Source organism: Ochlerotatus camptorhynchus, unplaced genomic scaffold (genome assembly GCF_037179485.1).
Source record: "Ochlerotatus camptorhynchus isolate MF236.1 unplaced genomic scaffold, CSIRO-AGI_Acam_v1.1 ptg000043l, whole genome shotgun sequence".
In the NCBI taxonomy this organism is placed as follows: domain Eukaryota; kingdom Metazoa; phylum Arthropoda; class Insecta; order Diptera; family Culicidae; genus Ochlerotatus; species Ochlerotatus camptorhynchus.
The window spans coordinates 1,311,327-1,331,281 of record NW_027040534.1 but is presented as its reverse complement, the minus strand read 5'-3'; the positions used below and the strand labels follow the sequence as shown (position 1 = coordinate 1,331,281).

Here is a 19,955-nt window from a genome sequence, read left to right as displayed (position 1 = left end):
TTGTTTTTTTTTTAATCTCTTATACCATTCGGAGGACCTAAGGCACTAACGTAAACAATACCTTCTTCGGTAAGCATCAACAAAACCGACAACAATTATTGAGATTCTATTGCATCAAATACCAGCTATCTCAATCGTGATTATCAACCCAGAACGCACTGCCTGCCGCCTCAAGAAATGAACATTTACATTACTTTTTCTTGGCTTCTATCGTCTCTGACTTTATAGTTGTCACCGAAACCTGGCTTGATGACCGAATTAATTCATCTCAACTAATTGGCAGACTATTTACGGTATTTCGTAATGACCGTGATAGCACTAAGCTGTGGAGTCTTGATTGCGGTATCCAAACGACTAAATAGTTGCCTTGATCCTACTCCGGTCAGCACTTCTTTTGAGCAGTTGTAGCTAAATATTACGACACCACACTGAGCTATGAGTATCGGCGCCATGTACTTACCTCCAGATCGAAAATCTGATTTGAGCAGCATTGAGAACTATATCAGTTCGGTTTGAGCTGTGCTATCCCGATTAGATCACAATGACCTTGCTTTGCTATTTGGTGATTACAATCAATCTGGGCTAACGTTCTTCGATTGTACATACCTCTTGCCTGTTGTGTTCTTCTGGATGTATTCAATCTGCATGATTTAACGCACCGTTGAGCTCCAAAGCCTGGACTTTCGTTAAACTGATTTTGCTGCTTTGAGTCACTTACTTACCCAGACAAATCGGCAGTTTCTTGACTCGTGCTCTTCCATTGGTGAAGCCGTGATCTACTAGGTTGTTAGGCAGCTCTCAATCCTGCATGGTCCAACGGTCGTTTAAGGCACTTGAAGCTTTTGAGATCGAAGGCCACCGCAAGTACTCTCAAACCCGCAATCAATTCACAAAGCGAATAGGTTATACAGCAAGTAATCAATATCGATTGTAATAATCGTTTTCTCTACAAGAGTTATTCAAGACGTATACAAGATAATCTTCGACGCAATCCAAAACTATTCTGGTCGTTTGTAAAGACAAAAAGGAATGAGGATGGGCTACCGGCTGAAAATCATCTAGGTGACAGAAATGCCAACACTTTGCTAGAGAAATGTAATCTTCTGGCAGAGCACTTCAAGAATGCTTTCAACGATTCCCCAGAAAGGCATTCCCCAGAATGAACCATTCCCCAGAATGTATCATTCCCCAGAAAAGTATGCCATGTATTAGATCGACTATTTTTGTTTATTATAGTCACTCCTGGAATCTTCTTTCGCGTATATAAAAAGAAGAGAAAAACTTCTTAATGGATCAAGGGGTTTTCCCTTCTTTGAAAATATAAGAAAAGGAAATAATTAATTCTTGGGATATACGATAGAGAAGGGAATATTCCTTTCTTTGAATATATAAAAGAGAACATCATTAATTCGTTAAATATACGATAAAGAAGGGAATATTCCCTTCTTTGAAAATATAACAAAGGAAATAATTAATTCTTTAAATATACGATAAAGAAGGAAATATTCCCTTCTTTTAATATATAAGGAAAATATATAATCAATAGTTTTTCGCAAAGGATTCGGGGTAAAGCCCATTCGGTATAACAACGTGTGGAATAATGTTAAAAATTTGTAATCGGTAGTTCAACGTTTCATGCACCGATTTTTTAATCCATCACGAGAAATTCTTCAACTCAGGTCGAACAATTCTTCGATAAGGTTTGACAGTTTCCGACTGGTTGAATTGGATTGCATAATAGACCCTTTGACTTTTTAAATGATGAACGAAGTGCTCGAAAACTTGACGGTTGTCATTTTCCAAAGAGCTATAAAATGGTTTGGAATTCATAAATACATAGTTCCATAAAAATAAACGTAGTGTATCATCAATAGTAAAGTGAAACTAATCAGAGAGTTTTATCATGAAAAATATATTAAATCAAATGTGTAAAATTTATCTAGAAAATTGGTATTCAGAAGATGTATTATTCAGTGTGCAAGAAACTTGCGGACCTGTTTATTTATGGACGCCTGTTAACTGAAATATAATATCAAATGACCAAAAAAAAAGTGATAAATTACTAATTTCATCATCTTTTGTGGGGAATGGTGCATTCTGGGGAATGGTGCATTCTGGGGAATGGAATTCTGGGGAATGTTATAGAATCACGCAAAGCAACACAGTCGTCCGCCCGCTTAGTTCAAGATCCTGAGCCTTTGTGCAACCACCAACACAGTGCATCTCCAACCCTTCTGTTCTTAGTCCTTTTCCCTCCATCCTCCTATTTATCAATTGTTACCCCCTGTTCGGATCACTAATGAAAACTTTTTTTGCAGCAGCGTTGATTTACAGCAGCTCAAAACTGTAAGATTAGTTTGTATTCAGTTAATTGTTAATTTTTGGTTTAATCTACAAAACTCACATGAATAGTTTTCACTTCACCGTGTTTTCTCCTTTTGTGTCTGCTAGTGCCGTGTTATTTGCCTGACTACAACAATAATTATGAATTTCACATTTTTAATCTAATTGTTCCATACAAACTTACTTCTTTAATACCGCAATTCACAAACGATTCCACTTAACTAATTATGCCCTCTACTGATCAATTTCACCATAAATTCACTAAATCGCTTCATTCAACTACAATCAACTATTTCCATCCACTAATGTTTACTTATGTTGCTATGTTTACGTTTTTGACCGTTTGATTCGGGTCGGCTATCTGCACTCAGGTACGCCCGACGACTGCGCGTGTGTTGGTAGCTGCGCGTTCGGTGATGACGTCACCGGTGCCTCAACAGCCCCTCCCCGTAACACTGGCGTAGGCTCTCCGCTGGAGCCAGATTTACTAACACGTATCTCCGGCACCGCAAGCTTTGCCACCGGACGCCTGTATGTTCCTTTTGCTGTGCGCACCACTGCTTGTCTAATTCTTCCATCGGCTCCTTGGATGACCTCCTCTACTACTGCTCGAACCCAGCACTTTCGATTGTCGTCGTCTGCCACAAACACGACTTCGCCTACTTCCAGTGGGTTCTGTTCGCTATGCCACTTCGATCGCCGGTTGATGAACGGAAGGTACTCAGCCAACCACCGTTTCCATATACGGTCAGCCAGCATCTGCGACCTTTTGTAGCTGTCCCGTAGCGCCTCAGCTTCGTTGGTCGGTAGTACACAACCTCCCATTTCGCCTGACGAAAGCCCTCTCAGAAAATGGTTGGGAGTTATCGAACCAGTATTCCCCGGTTCTTGAGGAATATAGGTTAGAGGTCTGGAGTTCACCATGTCCTCTGCTTCAGCTAACGTAGTCTGGAGTATCTCATCCGTCAGTTTACGCCCATCGTCCAACACCTTCACCGCTTCTTTGACCGAACGGACGAGTCGTTCCCACACTCCGCCGAAGTGTGGTGCCGATGGTGGATTGAAATTCCATCGGGTCCTTGAACTCGTTAGCTCCTCAGAACAGTTCGCTTTGATCTCCTTCACGATCTCCTTGCTTGCGCCTACGAAGTTTGTCCCATTGTCAGAGAAATACTCAATGGGAACTCCACGCCTGCAAACGAAACGTCGGATGGCCATTAGACATGCCTGTGACGACAGACTATGGACGACTTCAAGATGGATGGCTCTAGTTCCAAGGCAAGTGAAAAGAGCACACCAACGCTTTTCTGTGTGTCGTCCAACCACTACGTTGATTGGACCGAAGAAGTCAACTCCGGTGTAGCTGAACGGTCTAACGAAAGGAGTGGTTCGTTGATTCGGAAGCGGAGCCATTCTTGGAATCACCGGTTTGCATTTCTGGACCTTGCACCGCATACAGCTTTTCGCAACTCTTTCCAGCTCTCTGCGGACTCCTGGGATGTAAAAACGTTGTCTCAACTCGTTCACTACAGTTTCCCGGTTCGCGTGACCGAACAGCTGGTGATAGTGTTCTATCAGCTTGACCGTCACCGGGTGCCCCTTTGGCAGGATTACCGGAAACTGTAGCTCAAACGGAACGAACTCTCCCTCCTGCACTCTGCCATCCATTCGCATCACATTATGCTCGTCCAGAATAGGCGACAGCTTGAAAATATCACTGGAACGATCAATGGCTTCGTACTTCCCTTCTCTGCATCTAGCTAACGTCTTCACTTCGTCTGCGAACGATTCGCCTTGCGCCATTTTCCACAGATGGCGCTCCGCCTCTTGGTACTCCTCCCTCGAAAACGGACGTTCTACTGCTGATACGGACCCTCTACCTAATCTCACTACCCTGGGATCAGCTGGTAGCGATTCAATTGGCAAACCTCGCTGCTTCCGGCGAATGTTCGACACGAACCTAAGAACGTTCGCCACCGTTCGGACTACAATATTCCACTTCGAAATGCGGCTACAGTTGATCAGCGGCCTTGCGATCTCGATACTGTGGAACAGTAAACTGGCACGTAACTCTTCCTTCACGTTCGGTCTCGGTGGCTCCGGATGTGGCCACGTATCCTCCGTCTCGTACAGAAACTTAGGACCCATGAACCACGGGCTGTTCGATGTGATCCTGGTTCCTTCCTTCCACTTGGTCAAATCATCCGCTATGTTTAGCTTTGTGCGGATCCAGCGCCAATCCGACGGGTTCGTCTTGCTCAATATTTCGCCGATTCTGTATGCGACGAACACTTTGTATTTCCGGTGATCCGACACGATCCAGGAATACACCGTACTTGAATCCGTCCAGAACTGTACACGGTTGATGCGCAAACTGTGATTTTTCTTTACGGTTTCGGCCATTTTTGCTCCAAGCACTGCTGCCATCAACTCCAAACGTGGCGTCGAATACTGCCTCAGCGGTGCCACCTTGGACCTGGCTTGCACCAAAGTACACCGAGGAATCCCATCTACTAGCATTCGAAGGTATGCCACGCATCCATATGCACCTGCACTGGCATCTACGAACACGTGGAGTTGCAGTGATTCGTAGTCCAGTGATTCGCCACCACCGAAATAGTGACGGGGAATTTTCACTCGCTCAATATCCGGTAACAGCGCTGTCCATCTTTGCCACTTTTCGAAACTCTCATCGTCGATCGACTCATCCCACTCACAACCTGTACGCCACAAGTCCTGTATCAGCATCTTACCGTGGATGGTGAACATCGTCAGCAGGCCTAACGGATCGAACAGACTCATCACGATGCTCAAAACGATTCGTTTGGTCGGACGCTCGTCTCCGGACAAGTACGGTTGCAGATTCTCTCGCAGCTGCAACGCGAACGTAAACACGTCCTCTTGAGGGTCCCAGACAATACCCAAAACCCGCTCGGAACCCGTAGCCTTGTCGGTATTGAAATGGACAATTTGGTTCGATTTCGACTCACCTAGTTGCTGAAGTACCTCGCTTGAATTTGATACCCAGTTTCGGATTTCGAAACCGCCCTTTGAGTGGATGTACCGGACCTCGGTTGCCTTTTTCACCGCCTCCTCGACGGTCTCTGTGCTGTCAAAGTAGTCATCCACGTAATGTCGGTTGACAATCGCATCCACGGCATCTGGGAACTGCAACATAAATTCACTGGCGTTGCGATCTTTCACGAAGAGAGCCTGACTCGGCGAACATGTCGCTCCGAATATCGCGCAGTCCATCACATAGACCTCGCCGTCGAACATGAACCGCAGAGCTTGCCTATCCTCCAGTCGTATCTTCAGTTGGTGGAACATCTCTCGGATATCTCCACCGAACCCGACACTGTATTGCCGGAACTTGCACACTACCGACGGCAACGATGTGAGGAAATCAGGACCTTTAAGCAGCTTTGAATTCAGCGAGACACCTCCAACAGCGGAAGCAGCATCCCATACCAGCCGGACTTTATTAGGTTTCTTCGGGTTGATCACGATGTTGAGGGGAAGATACCACACCTTCTTGGGGTCGGTCTCATTTAGTTCTCCAACCGTCGCTTTGTGGCAGTATCCCTTGCTTTGATACTCGATGAGTTGGTTCCGAACGTTTTGTTGCAGTTGTGGACTCTGCGAGAGGCGTTTATCCAAGCTCTTCATCCGGCGTGCTGCCATTGGATAACTGTCCGGAAACGATGGATCATCTTCCTTCCACAGCAGTCCCGTTTCGAACCTGTCCCCAACTCGCTTCGTTGTCCTTTCCAGAATCTCGCGGGCCCGTTGATCTTCAGCTGATTCAGGCAAAACTTCCACCGACACTCCTGCTTCTTCGAGTACATAGTGCGACTTCAGCAGATCGTGCAACTCCTGATTGGACACCCCAGCGCATGAATGATGGCCAACGTATGCAGTCCGCAGACTGCCTCCTTCTTGTGGGCCATACACCGTCCAGCCAAGACTGGATCTGACAGCTATCGGCTCTCCTGCTTGACCGATCCGAGATTCAATAGGTGCGAATAAGTGAAGATGCTTCAAACCTACCAAGATCTTCGGCGAGTCGTTCGGATATTCAGCCACCGGAAGGTTTCGAAGATGGCTGTAACGCTGCACCAATTCCTGGTAGTTCAAGGACTGTGCTGGCAACTTGAGCTCCTTCACGGTGTGTACTTTTTCCATCGGAAACTGTTCCTTCGATCCGACGGCAGATATCGTCAGATTCAGCAGCATTGACTCTCGTTCTAGTCTCGTCATTCCAGCGGTCCAGGTTACCCGTAGTGGCTGTGGTTTCCCAGTCGCCTTCAGCTGGTTCGTGATGGAACTTTCCACCAACGAAAACGAACTGCCCTCGTCGAGAAAAGCCATAATGTTAATGGACTTTTCTCCAAAGCTCAACGTCACTGGAATCATCCGGAAGAGTATCGGCAGCTGAAGACTCACACTGTGAGCGTTGCAGTCCGATCGCATTTCGGTTACCTGCTGATGAAGCATGGTATTGTGTTGCCCTTGACACCTATCGACTTTACACCGGATGTTTGCTTTACACCTACTCCTCCCGTGGGCGTTCAGGCATGATCGACATAGATCGAAACGTTCGACAACTTCCAGCCGCTGTTGAACTCCCATATTCCGAAATTCGTCGCAATTTCTCAGCCGATGATCTGTGCCTCCGCACGTTGGACACGGCTTTCTTTCTGCGAACGATTCTTCGCTGTGTGAGTTGATGTGGCTCTCGTTCTCTTTCGGTCTTCCTCCTTTTGCCTTACCGGAACGATTACCAGTCGGATTCGATGGCATATCGACGATCCCAGTCACTTCGCTAGCAGTAGACACCAGTTCGGACAAGAAGTCGGCCAAGGTCCGCAGCGTTACCCTTTCGTGTTGCCGCTTGAACCGAACCCAGTCCATTTTCGTCCCCGGTGGTAGCTTTTCGACTAACTCCTGGATGAGGAGAGGATTCACCAGGTGGTCGTTAAGCTTTGTTGCTTCGAGATGGTCGCATAATTGCTGTACTACCATCCCAAAGCTGATGAACGTACCCAGCCGGTCCGCTTTCGGGCAATCTGCCTTTCTCACCTTCACAAGCAACGTGTTCAGCAACTGCTCCGGTCGCCCGTACAACATCCGCAACGTTTCAATGATTTGCGGAACTGCTTCTGGCAACAACATCCGACTGCAAACTGCCTCCCGTGCAGGGCCTCGCAAGCTCTCCTGCAAACGAGCAAGGTTCTCCAAATTCGAAAATCCGCAAGCCTTCGTCGTGGTGTTGTAGCTGCTGATGAATATTGGCCACTCGTCTGGCCGACCTGTAAAGGTAGGCAGCTTTCGCGAAAGGAACTGTCGTGCCGATATCTGCGCCTTCGTTGGGTTTTCTTCATCCTGTTTGTTCTTCCGCTTACTCTTCTTTAGATCCTTGTCTTCTTCCTCGTCTTCAGAACATGTTCTGCTACTGTCCTCGTTAGAATCGTCCGACTGTTCATCCTGCGAACTCACCTTCGAACCATCGTCGTCACTATCACTTTCATCCTCCTCTTCTTCCTTTGCTGGCTTCTTTACAACAGGTACTGACTTAACCTTAGTTGTCTTCTTCTTCATTCCCTCCGTGGATGTAGACGGCTTTGGATCGACTATCGGTGTGGAGCTAACGCGTAGTTTTCCTCCTGATGACTTCGTTCCTTTGGAACTTTCACGCTTCTTCTTTTTCTCCAGCTTCTCCACTTCCTTTTCCGCCTGCTTTCTGCCTTCGCTCAGTTCCTCGAGTTCCTTCTGTAGCTGCTTCTTCTCCATTTCCTTCTTCTTCTGGAACTTCTTCTCCGAAGCAATCTTCATTTGGAGGATTTGCTTCTCCAAAGCCCACTGCATCTCCATCTCCTCGTTCTCCAGTTCCATCTGCGCTTTAGCCAATGCCAACTTTTGCTCCATCTTCCTCTTCAGACGCTCTTTCTGCTTCTTCACCGCTTCCATTGCTTTCGCAATCTCCTTTTCGTCGTCCGGGTTAGATTTTGCACTGACCTTCGCTTCCTTCGCTTTGGATTGGCCGTCAACACTATCGTCAACGGGAATAACATCGTCATCGTCAACATCATCTTCCGAATCACTATCATCCGGCTCTTTTTCACAGCACGATGAACATCTCCAGTTCTCGTCGTATTCCACGGCCGATCCAACTCCGGCACAACTGAAGTGGAACCATTTCGTGCAGCCTTCGCAGTACACCATATGATCGTCCTCATGATCCGGACGTGTACAAATCGCGCAGTTGTACGCCGTCTCATCCGGATTGAGGTTAGATCCATCCCCTTTAGATATATTCATTTTTGAGGATGTTCGGATCACTAATGAAAACTTTTTTTGCAGCAGCGTTGATTTACAGCAGCTCAAAACTGTAAGATTAGTTTGTATTCAGTTAATTGTTAATTTTTGGTTTAATCTACAAAACTCACATGAATAGTTTTCACTTCACCGTGTTTTCTCCTTTTGTGTCTGCTAGTGCCGTGTTATTTGCCTGACTACAACAATAATTATGAATTTCACATTTTTAATCTAATTGTTCCATACAAACTTACTTCTTTAATACCGCAATTCACAAACGATTCCACTTAACTAATTATGCCCTCTACTGATCAATTTCACCATAAATTCACTAAATCGCTTCATTCAACTACAATCAACTATTTCCATCCACTAATGTTTACTTATGTTGCTATGTTTACGTTTTTGACCGTTTGATTCGGGTCGGCTATCTGCACTCAGGTACGCCCGACGACTGCGCGTGTGTTGGTAGCTGCGCGTTCGGTGATGACGTCACCGGTGCCTCAACACCCCCAATCTCGAGCAAGTCGCGGGTAATCGCCCCCCGCTTTACTAACTTTCGTTTAAAGTAATTTTGCTAAACAACAATTAAATTTTGGCTCCGTGAAGCTACTGCTAGGGACTTGATATTCGTGACACTTTTGGAGGAAAAGAAAAGAAAGCATGAAAAAATACACACAAACAATTCTATTCTGAGCCGGCGCCGGTGGTGTAGTGGTAAGCGTGACTGCTTTCTAACACCCCGATGGGTCTGGGTTCAATCCCAGCCGAGGTCGGTGGGATTTTTCTGAGGCATAAAAATCTCTGGTCACGTCTTCCTTCGGAAGGGAAGTAAAGCCGTTGGTCCCGGCCCATGTGTGTTGAATGGGTGCGATATCCTACGCAGGTGTGGAAGCTGCCTTCCTGCACATTCGATTGCCGTCAATGGATGGCAATCGATGTCCGTCGGTTATTGGCACTAGATTGCAGAACAGAGACCGACGTTAAATAAAGGAAAAAAAAAAGAAATTCTATTCTGAGGCTGTATTGCCGTCGCATCACTAATCCAAAGTCGCGAGTGAGTTGCGAAGCGTATTTACACATGCGAATCAACAGAAGATATGCTGCTAATGCTGCCAGCCATATCTTCACATCGGTTTTCAACCGAGCGGGCAATACAACATTTTATGGAAGTTGTTAAGGGAAAGTGCGGGCATTTCTATTCGAAAAAAAAACTTTTCTATTGGAATAAAATGAAAATTAATCATATTGTCGAGCAGCGATTTTAGGCACATGAAGCAATACAATCCAGATTTGTCTAGCTTAGCATAAATAAGACCCTATTTTCTCGAGATTTTAGAAGTATCTTTTTTCATAATATTGTTCCGCGGCAAAGTTGGAGTAGTAGGAAACATAATTTTAAACTGCTCGAATGGTGTGATACATTGTTAAACTTGTCTATTTGCTTAATTTCTGAAATTTTCAAGATAATTGGTTGAAAGAAGGCTGATTTGTTGTAAGTCATTTGTTAGATTAATGTTATGACTTAAAGTAATTATTATCCCCTCCCCATGGCTAGTTTTTGCACCTTGCTATTGGTGGGCGGGCTTAATTTCATGCTAGTGGAGTGTTGGAGACGGTGGGTTTATGGTCGGCGTTGCTGGCTCATGCCGCGATAGAATGGCGTCATGGGCAGGCAATGGAGATTACTGAGCTTCCCCTCTCTGATAAACCACTGCATGAGAGAACCAAAGATCTAGTCTAGCAGTGATACTAACACACTTGTTACTCCTTTAATTGAGAGCCGCGTCGTAGTACGCTTACGTATAGGCACTGACGTTGGGTATGATACTGGCGGGTTTTGCCGCAAATCACTCTTATTTTATTTATTTTTACGCAGATAGATTCATTTGGGTTTGCAATGGAATTATACTATTGAAATATTTCAGAAAGTGCCCAACAGTGCTCCTTCTATTTGCGTGACAAGCTTTCATTGTTGTTTTCGTTGAATTATTACTCAGGAAACAATGTTAAACATCATTTTTCTACATGGTATTGTAACTAATCTTATATGTGCTTCATTTTGATTTGGGATAAGTGTTTGAACTATGGCTCGGGATTTCCACTGTGGTGTGCTTCTATTGTGACATACCCATATGTATTTTTGTGGTGCCAGATAGTGGAAGCGTGAGAGCGTAGTTGGAACATTTACCCTATACAATATACAATTTAAAATTAGCTTGGAAACTAACTTCAAAGTGAAGCATTTGAGTCACTTGAAGGTGTCATCTGGGACGAACAAAGATATAATTAATATATGTAAAAGCCAGAAGTACTTGAAACACGTTAAATTGTAGTTTAAAAGCATGGGTTATGATTGTGTAGGTAGATTAGAGATTTCAGTTATTTATTAAATAAACTTCAATTATAGAATTCAGAAAGTTAATTAACATAAGAGATAGGACGCGGGGGTCCGCTTAGGGAGGCGACTAGCCTATGAAGTTGCATAATAAATCTTCCTATTTAGTGTATTTGTTAATTACAGACAATGTCAATAGCGAAAGTCATATCTTCAACCAGGCGCTTACGAACAAGTGAAGTTTTAGGAAAGATGTGTTAAATATGTTGATAGGTTTGAAATAAGAATTAGGATTGTTGTGCTTTAGTTTTCGGTAAGGTATGATGTGTCAACAAAGCCTTTTTGAGCAAATTTTCAAACATCAAATTGATTGAGTGATTTATTGAAAGACATTGCGTTGCGAAAATTGACAAGTCATACATCTAACATAGTAGTAGTAGCAGTGTCGCATAATCTTATCACAATTGCTGCAAATAGTGCTGGAGGGGCCGGCAGGGCTGAATACGGATCAAAACTAACATAACTACTAACACTAAAATGATCCCGGAACTAACACTTATCCATTGCACTTTTAGTTATATATTTAATTAGTTTTATTTTTCTACTAAGTCATCTATGCTTCTTTCTATTGTTTGGAACAAGTACAACTAATACTAATCTACCTTTATGTATGTTTTACTCCCTTTTAACCCATTATCTTTATGAATGGCGAATCATATGACTTGAGACACGTACAAGCTGGAACTCAAAGAATTACTTCGAACAGGATGTCAAACAAATTCAGGACCAATCCAAATGAGACCAGAAACCAACAAGGCATCGGGGAGTTATATATTCAGGGAGAGGTATTTGATAAATAATCAAAAAGTGGTAAGTTAAAATCAGAGCCAAGGATCATGAGAGGTAATTGTCAATAATTCATTAATTAGTAGAAATCTCGATAACTTTTTCAAGGGAGCGTATTGGCTTTTGTAGGCGGTGCGTTTGGTCGTTGATTTGGCTTAACTGGTGGCTCGCCCACGCGGGCTGGCACTATCATCAGATAGGGGAAATTTTCCTCTACCTGCTGGTGGTGTTGATAAGCGTGTGCGAGCTGCCGGTTGCGCCGGATCGACGATCGGATGCATTGTTTGCAGGAGCTGGTGCGTCCCTTTGAAAAAGTAATCGAGAAATAACCATATTATCCTGTAATTGATATTACTATTTTTATATATCAATGAAATTAGTCATGACAGAGTAACAGATGGGGAAGGACAATAGACACAAGTTGACACAATAAACAAGACAAGTCGGGGTTAATACACAAGACAAAATGACAAAATAAGTGACGACAGAAGACAAGACTGGGACAAAAATCAACCCTAAAAAAAAAATGCGCAATTATATTATCAAAACTATTTGGATCAGCACAAAAACAACAGTGACCAAACGGGCACCATAGCCTAGGAACGTCTGTGTGTTGATTCAAAATAGAGGCTCATAGAAGCAAAATTTATCAATAAAAGGGGTCCAGTGTAGAGTTTAAGCAAGTGCTGCCACTGGATCACTACAAAAAAAAAAAAAAAATACTTAAAGTAATTATTATCTAAAATGTATTTCATAACAGAACGTATGCATTCACTTTCTAATGTTAATGTTATACCAATACCCTTATACTCATATAACGTCTATGGTCCGATTCCTACCGTTTGTTTGTTTCGCAATAAGGATAGTTTTCGTAAGATAGATTGTTTTATGACCTACTTTCATATGATATTTTTTTATGAATTTCCTTAATATAATCGTATGAATTACCGTAGACTCGTTCCCTCAGTTTACGTACTCTCCCACGTCGTCTAGTAACTCTATTCACAACATGATAATCTCATACATACGCAAAAAACATGGGTGAAGGGTGGATTTTAACTAGTTGTTGGCTATAGCTCAGCGACCATCCGTCTTGTACTAGGTATGTATCGTCTCTATGCTATGTGCGCGTGTCTGCAACAGTGTTAGTATTTATGATGCTGTTTTCATGCTTATTTTTCCTTCCATTGCATTGGCTGGGGCGGATAATTTTTGTCCTTTTTATGCACGTTGTTCCTTCCATCCTCCTTAGCGAGGTGAATCGCCTCCCCGGTCGGTCGATGTGCTATAGCTACATGTGGATCCTTATTAGGAGGCCTACACCGATAAGTTTAGCGGTGTCGCGCTGTATGTTTTCATTTATTTTAGATTGATGCTTTTGTTTTTTTTCCGGCAGCCGGGTGCCTCTCAAGACAAGTGGAAACTGGTAAATTTTCTTGTTAAGACTTTGTTTGGTTGGGGAAAACGCCTCTTCTATCCGGTTCGTAACCTATAGGATCATAATACATTGCTGTCAATGAGAAGAGCAACCTTGTTTTGGTGTGTGAGGTAAACGAAAATGTTTTACCCAGACGGGCTGCAGTAGATAGAATAAGTGACACATCTCATGGTCTGCTGAAGTTATTATCCTCTTCGGAATACAACCAAAACGGAAACTGAAATACGACTTCCTACGCACGAATGAGGGTGTAATTTTTAGAAAAATCACCTTTGGTTTATGATTCGAATCGCATTTGGTTCTGGTGGCAATGGGCATACTTCTTATTCTTTATTTATTTCTGGCATCCGTGGGTTGTGGTCGGTACAATTTAGCCACAACTAACGTCACTTTTATTTCGCTTTTGCTACGAAGATCATGAGTTTTTTTTCCCACGTGTTGACCTCGATTAATTTGCATTACAAATTTTGAAGGTACGTTTAAGTTTGGTTTACACCGACAATTTAATCTCGATTTATTTATTAGTGAAAGACAACTTTAGCGCAACGGTGAACGAATCGAAACAGTTATGGCTATATGATCTATTCTCTAGGCCAGGACTGTGCAACCTTACTAAATATTTTTTTAAATGGCTGTATCTTTGTTCGATATAGGGTTACGGTATGTAATGTGGGTCTAGTCCTTTCATTCGGCCTATCACGCAAATAAATAATTAATTAAGGAATATTACACAAAAAATAAGGAAAATATTGATCACTGATGATTGATAAATGTGTACCACACACAAATCAATTTATATCACAACATTTCAATACATTTTCAGCTCTCGTAAGTAATAAAACTGGTTGAGAATATCACTCTGTTCGGAGTTTTTAGCCGCCATGACTTCTAAGGTTAAGATGGGAAGGTTGCACTGACGATCATCAAATGGCCTGATTATGGCATTTATTGAATGGAATTACCTGATAATACACACTAGACGTAAAACTCACAGTTACTGTTTGAATATTTTATGTTTATTTTAATTGTTTAACAACGTTTTCACAAGTAAATCATGGACCCAACTTTAGGGACACATTTCTTTTCTATGTTCCTAACTTTGGCCCATGAAATTCATTTGACAGCATATAGCAATAAGAGTAACGTCAACAATGTGGTTTGCATTTGGATGATAAGGAACGAACAGGAAGGGAGATTTTTTCTGCCAAATCTGTATAATGAACATCACAATGTTTTGATTTAGATATTCTGCGGTCGAAAGACGATAAGCGAAATTTTTAATTTTTAATTTTTAACTTGAGTGATTTAATGTAGTTTTCGTAAAATTTTCTCTAAGAAATGTTTTGAGGAATGAAGAGTATTAAGTTAACAGTGATAGTGATAAAAAAAAATACATAAGAAAACGTTACCAAGAGCGTTTTTTTTGAGAATCAAACAGGATAGGACGAAGTTGCATCCATAAATAGACCCAATTTGGGGACAATAGACCGATATTACATACATTTCCCTGGTGAGTTTTTGTCTTAAAAAAAGTAAGTTTTTCAACTTTTTGCGGTTCCTGATAGCAAACGACATGATAAGCATATCTAAGCATACCATTTAGCAGTAGAATATCGTTTGCAGGTAAATTAATTGATGAGTTATGATTAAAAACGTAATCTATGGCTGCATATTAGACCGAGGTTAGGGACGTATACCCTACATGTTTCAAGCTACATTTTGTTTATTTTTTTATTCATTCTGGGCTAAAATTCATAATGATGAATACAATTCAAGAGCCACATGTGAAAAGGGCATACAAGCTTTTTGTAAACAAACCTTTGTAGGCCCTTTTCTCACCAACCGAGAGTTGCTTACGCAAACCAACAACATCATCGGGAAGGGTAAACATTCCCCTACCCGATGATGATAATGGTTTGCGTTGGTGTCATATGGGTGGCGAGAAAAGGGCATAAGAAGGTTTGTTTACAAAAAGCTTGTATGCCCCTTTCACATGTTGTTCTTGAATTGGGCTAGAATGATATCATTTCTGATATTAAAACACCACGTCCGGTTCACAGCGCTGCTCTAAACTATGTTTTTTATATCAGCCAGCAAGATTATGTAGGTAATACAAGTTGGGCTCGATTATCAGCAATTGACTTTTTACTTATATCGCTGATTTCTTGCGACTATTAAATCACGCAAAGTAACCAACATAGGAACAGAGAAGACTATCATCAATTGGTAATGCTGATTGAATGATTGAGCTGTCGTTTGCGATAAATCTACAATGGAATTGTTGAAAAAAAGTAAACCGCAGATAACACTAGTTTACAAAAAAAAAAAAACATAAAAGTAAATTAAAAATGAACTTGAATCTTTGACCAATGAAAGCAAATTTTATCATCTTTAATTTGGCGTTAAAACAAATAATATTGCTTCATTACAGTCAAAAATATATGTATTTTAGTAAACACATTTTTTTTAAAGAGAAATTTCATTTTTAGCTATATTTCTTAAACTATCCTACTGAGATTTTTTTGGAATTCAGCGCACGATTTTACATGGGAAATGATCATCAGCGTACAAAGTTCAAATATGCTGTAAACTAGTGTAATCGAGCGCAACCTGTAGTGTATTTAATGTATTCTCGTCAATCTGAGCAGTAGCCGCACTTATATGTGGATATTTTTTTTGCGGTGCACATGTATGCAGTGGAAAGTGGAGCAGTTTGGAAACCTTAAGAAAATCATCACTAATCATACAAAATTCAGTAGAAAATTTGAATGATGTTTAACCAAATGGATAGTTTCAAGCCCTATTTACATCATGAATACAAATTGAATATTAAAAGTAAACTTTTGAATCTTATACAAGAAGATTAAAAAAAATGTTCGTTTTGTAACCGAAATTAAACCCTTTGGGGTAAAATAAGCACCCTTTTCGGGGTGGTATGAGCGACCTTGTAAACAACGGGCAAGAATATTATGTTCTCTTGAGGCTTTAAACAGTTTTATCATAAAAATATTTAACAGAAAAAAATATTTTCCCTAGAATAAATGAAATTCCACAAGTATTGCCTATTTAAGGCTATATTTTTTCAGTCTGGTTAATGATTGATTTTTTTTACCAAAGCAGCTGTTTCAAAACGTGATTTCATATGATACAATCATATTTATGAAAGGAATAATGCAAAATTGAAGAATTTAAGTTGAAATATCAGTGGTGCTCATATTGCCCCTAATGGACTTAAGTAATGTTTTGTTATGAACATATTTAATATTTATTAAAATCTAGAGGAAAAAAACATTGTATCATATAAGAAACCAATGACCATTTATAAATCTGCTGAAGTAATATCAACTATAAGTTATAAGAAACTACTGATCGACCTTATTTTCTGATTCAGAAATTTTATAATAGCTTTGGCATTTAGAGCTAGTCTAACTAACTAGTGATGTCACTTAAATCTCAAAGGATACTCAGATCAAATTAACATAATTTTCATGTCCAATGTTTTTAACTTGAAATCATGTAAATGGTAAGTGATCTCCAAGTATGAAAAATCATTGCAATGTTGGTATTAGATTGTTGTGTCGACTTGTTTTGATTGGTGAAAGGCTATTAAATTAAATTAGGTATTTGTTAACAAATTACTTTCATTTACTTTATAGGACAACGTTTTTTTTTGCAACGGATTGATTCGTTCCTTTTGAGAACTTTTATATCGTAAATATTAGTCCAAATGTATGTTCGAAACCAGTCAATACATAAGTTATTCGAACATTTTAGGGATTATTATTTAAACTACGCACCGAATTATTACCGATTTCGCTAATTTTTACCGAAGTTTCAATAGCTGAACTGTTCGATAAAAATCAGGCATTTTATTTAATTAGTTTTAAGACTTCAAAACAAGGAAAATTTCACCATAATAGCAAGACTCCATTATTTAAATTAGGCTGTGTAAGGAAACTAGCTGGAGTTCAAAATAATTGGTATTTACTTAAAATCACTGTTAAAACCACCAAGCAAATCACGTATTTTTTACGTGAAAGCATTGTACAGTACATTTCATGGAAAGTCAGCACATTCACGAATGAGTCACGTCGCTCTTACGTGAAGAAATTGATAGACGAAGGTAGCAAGAAAAAAAACGTAACCCTGACTTCATTTTTTTAGTGTAATATGTTCCAATCCATGGAATCGTTAATGCGATTCCTTGAAGAGTCCAAACATGATTGTTATTCCCTATCAATTCACAACAAATATTCCGGTTCTGACTCCTCAAAAATATGTCTGCCTACTCCTACTCCGAGACAGTATAATCATGGAGATTTTTTTAGATAATTTTTTCATATAAGAATTAAATGAAAAACAAAAACAATTATTAATATAAGCATTATTTAAAAAAAAAAACATTCGAAATGATTCGTTTGATGATCTTCGATCATTTTTGTTCGGTTTAAAGGCTTTATTGATTTTGTGCTGCTCAATGAATATAAAAAATGAACTTGAGTTCACAGGGCGCCCCTTACCTCAGTTGGTAAAGGCGTAGCTATACAATCGCAAACTTAATTAAACTGTGTATAAAATATTGACTTAATAAAAAAGTGTGTTCAGAGGAATTGTTCACGGGAGTATTGCCCACAACTTTACAATTTAAAACATTTAACGAGGCCTACTATGAAACAAATGATAAGTCTAACTTTTTCCCTAAATAGATAGAAGGATATTTTCTTCGTCAAAGTTGTAGAGCTACTCAAAATATGAAACTTTGTAGAAAATACCAGTTTTTCTATGTAAATAGTTTGTGTGACTCGTTTTGAAAATGGCAAAATACGCAAACATTCATCGTGACCAGTGGCGCGATAGCGAATAGCTTCTTTTCACATTTTCATCAAAAATGTTCAATTGATTTTGAGCATTTACAGCACTGCTTTGTAGTACAAAATCTAAGAGTGATGGTTTTCTACCTTCCCTCCTATAAGCAGTCGAAGATAGGGTAAAATAAAGTAAAAAAGTACTATAACATTGCACATAGCCACATACATGTAATTTCACTATTTTTACATTTGCCTCAACATTATTTGCTTGAAAAATTATTATGTAAGAAGTTAATAGTTAGAAACTAAATTTAAAGGGGTAACCATAGAAAACGGTCCATACATCTAAAACTATTAGACATAGAAAACAAAAGTGAACTATTGTTCTGTAGACACTTTTTTGATTAGGTCAATAGTTTATACATAATTCAATTAAGTTCGTGATTGTGCCATATCCGACCAGCACTGTGTGCTGGGTCGCACAGTGGTTGAAAAATCCATTTTGACGCTCCTAATTATGAGCAACATGGAGAGTGGATTTAGAGCTCTGACGTCTTCAGCAAAGTTGATGAGTATAACATGTTTCATCTTTTGAAGGCATGGGTTTTTGTGTAATGAAACATTTATTTTTTCACAATGTCGAGATAAATGGTTGACGTCTTGAGCAAAGTTGTAGCAAAAATGGTAACAAACAACTTTGCTCAAAACATGAAAGTCGTTAATTTCACTCAAATCGAGATAGAGAGCGTTGTTTGAGAATGGACCCCCAAAAACACGTTTTTCATCAAAACATATATTTTCTTTAATTTTAGGTCTTCACTATGTTCAACAAAGATGATTGGTATACTAAAATACACATCTTTCTAAAACATTCTGTACCTGCATCAATTTAAAAGGATGAATTATTGATAAATTTTCTTCTATTTTCCTCATATTTTGGACTTGCAAATCTTTCTTAGGTGCAAGAAGGTGCAGATGAGGTCAAATACATCTAAAACTAAATTAAAAGAGCTTTCAAATGGTGGTAAACTTGTCCGTCCACGACAGTGGGGTAAATTTTTCCTCGATTTAGAGTGACATAATTAATGCATGGGCCCAATATCTTTAAAATCGATTGTCTAAAAATTGTCAAATGTTGTATGAGTCCAAAACAAATGTAGGTTAGAATTGGACCGTGTGCTTGCTTATTGAATTAATGCTTATTTTTTGAGAACATATTAGTGGGATCTTTAAACCATTTGTTTTATTTAAAAAAAAGCATGAAAAATGTTCAGGATAGGTTTGTGAGTTTATATAATTTCTCGTAGTGGGTCGCAATCAACGAAGGATTGGAACCATATAATTGTGATCAATAAATGTCACTATTGGTCTTTTTTTTAATTGTTTTAACTATTTGGTTACTATTTTCATAATTTTAGTAACTAAAGTTACTACTATTATATCACATATCCACTACCAGCCCAAACAATTGCTAAAAACGCCATCTTGATTGGATGCAATCCCAGAGTGTTATTAATTTATTCGTGGCCAGGGATGGAAAATCGTGTACTTTAAAGTTCCCTTTATCTGTGATCATGGTGGGTCTGAAGAGTTTTTGTTGAGCACGCTGAGGCTGAAATTGCATACGTGAGTGACTACCGACTGAGTCGGACGTGTGTGCTGTTTGCTGCTGCGTTCAGGCTGTTGCTGGTTCGAGGAAAGTGTTCGACGGAAGGCTGGTCCGATAATACGGATTAGGAGGCGGATTGGTGGAGTGATACGAAGATAAGGTGGCGGTTAACATCCGCAGGTGATGCGCTATAATTTGCGTGACGGTTTCAATCGGTGGTGGTGATAGAAGAAGAAAGAAAAAGCGTGATTGAGA

At 40.3% G+C, this 19,955-nt stretch overlaps 2 protein-coding genes across 2 annotated transcripts in view; one reads left to right on the top strand and one right to left on the bottom strand.

Annotated features, from left to right (window-relative positions):
- Positions 1-19,955, top strand: part of dock (SH2/SH3 adaptor protein dock) — a 36,686-nt gene that overhangs the window by 1,345 nt on the left and 15,386 nt on the right. The window lies entirely within an intron of this gene.
- On the bottom strand, positions 2,701-8,664 carry LOC135714307 (uncharacterized). The gene has a single exon (XM_065237648.1). It carries the CDS (start codon positions 8,662-8,664, stop codon positions 2,701-2,703), a length of 5,964 nt encoding a protein of 1,987 aa, XP_065093720.1.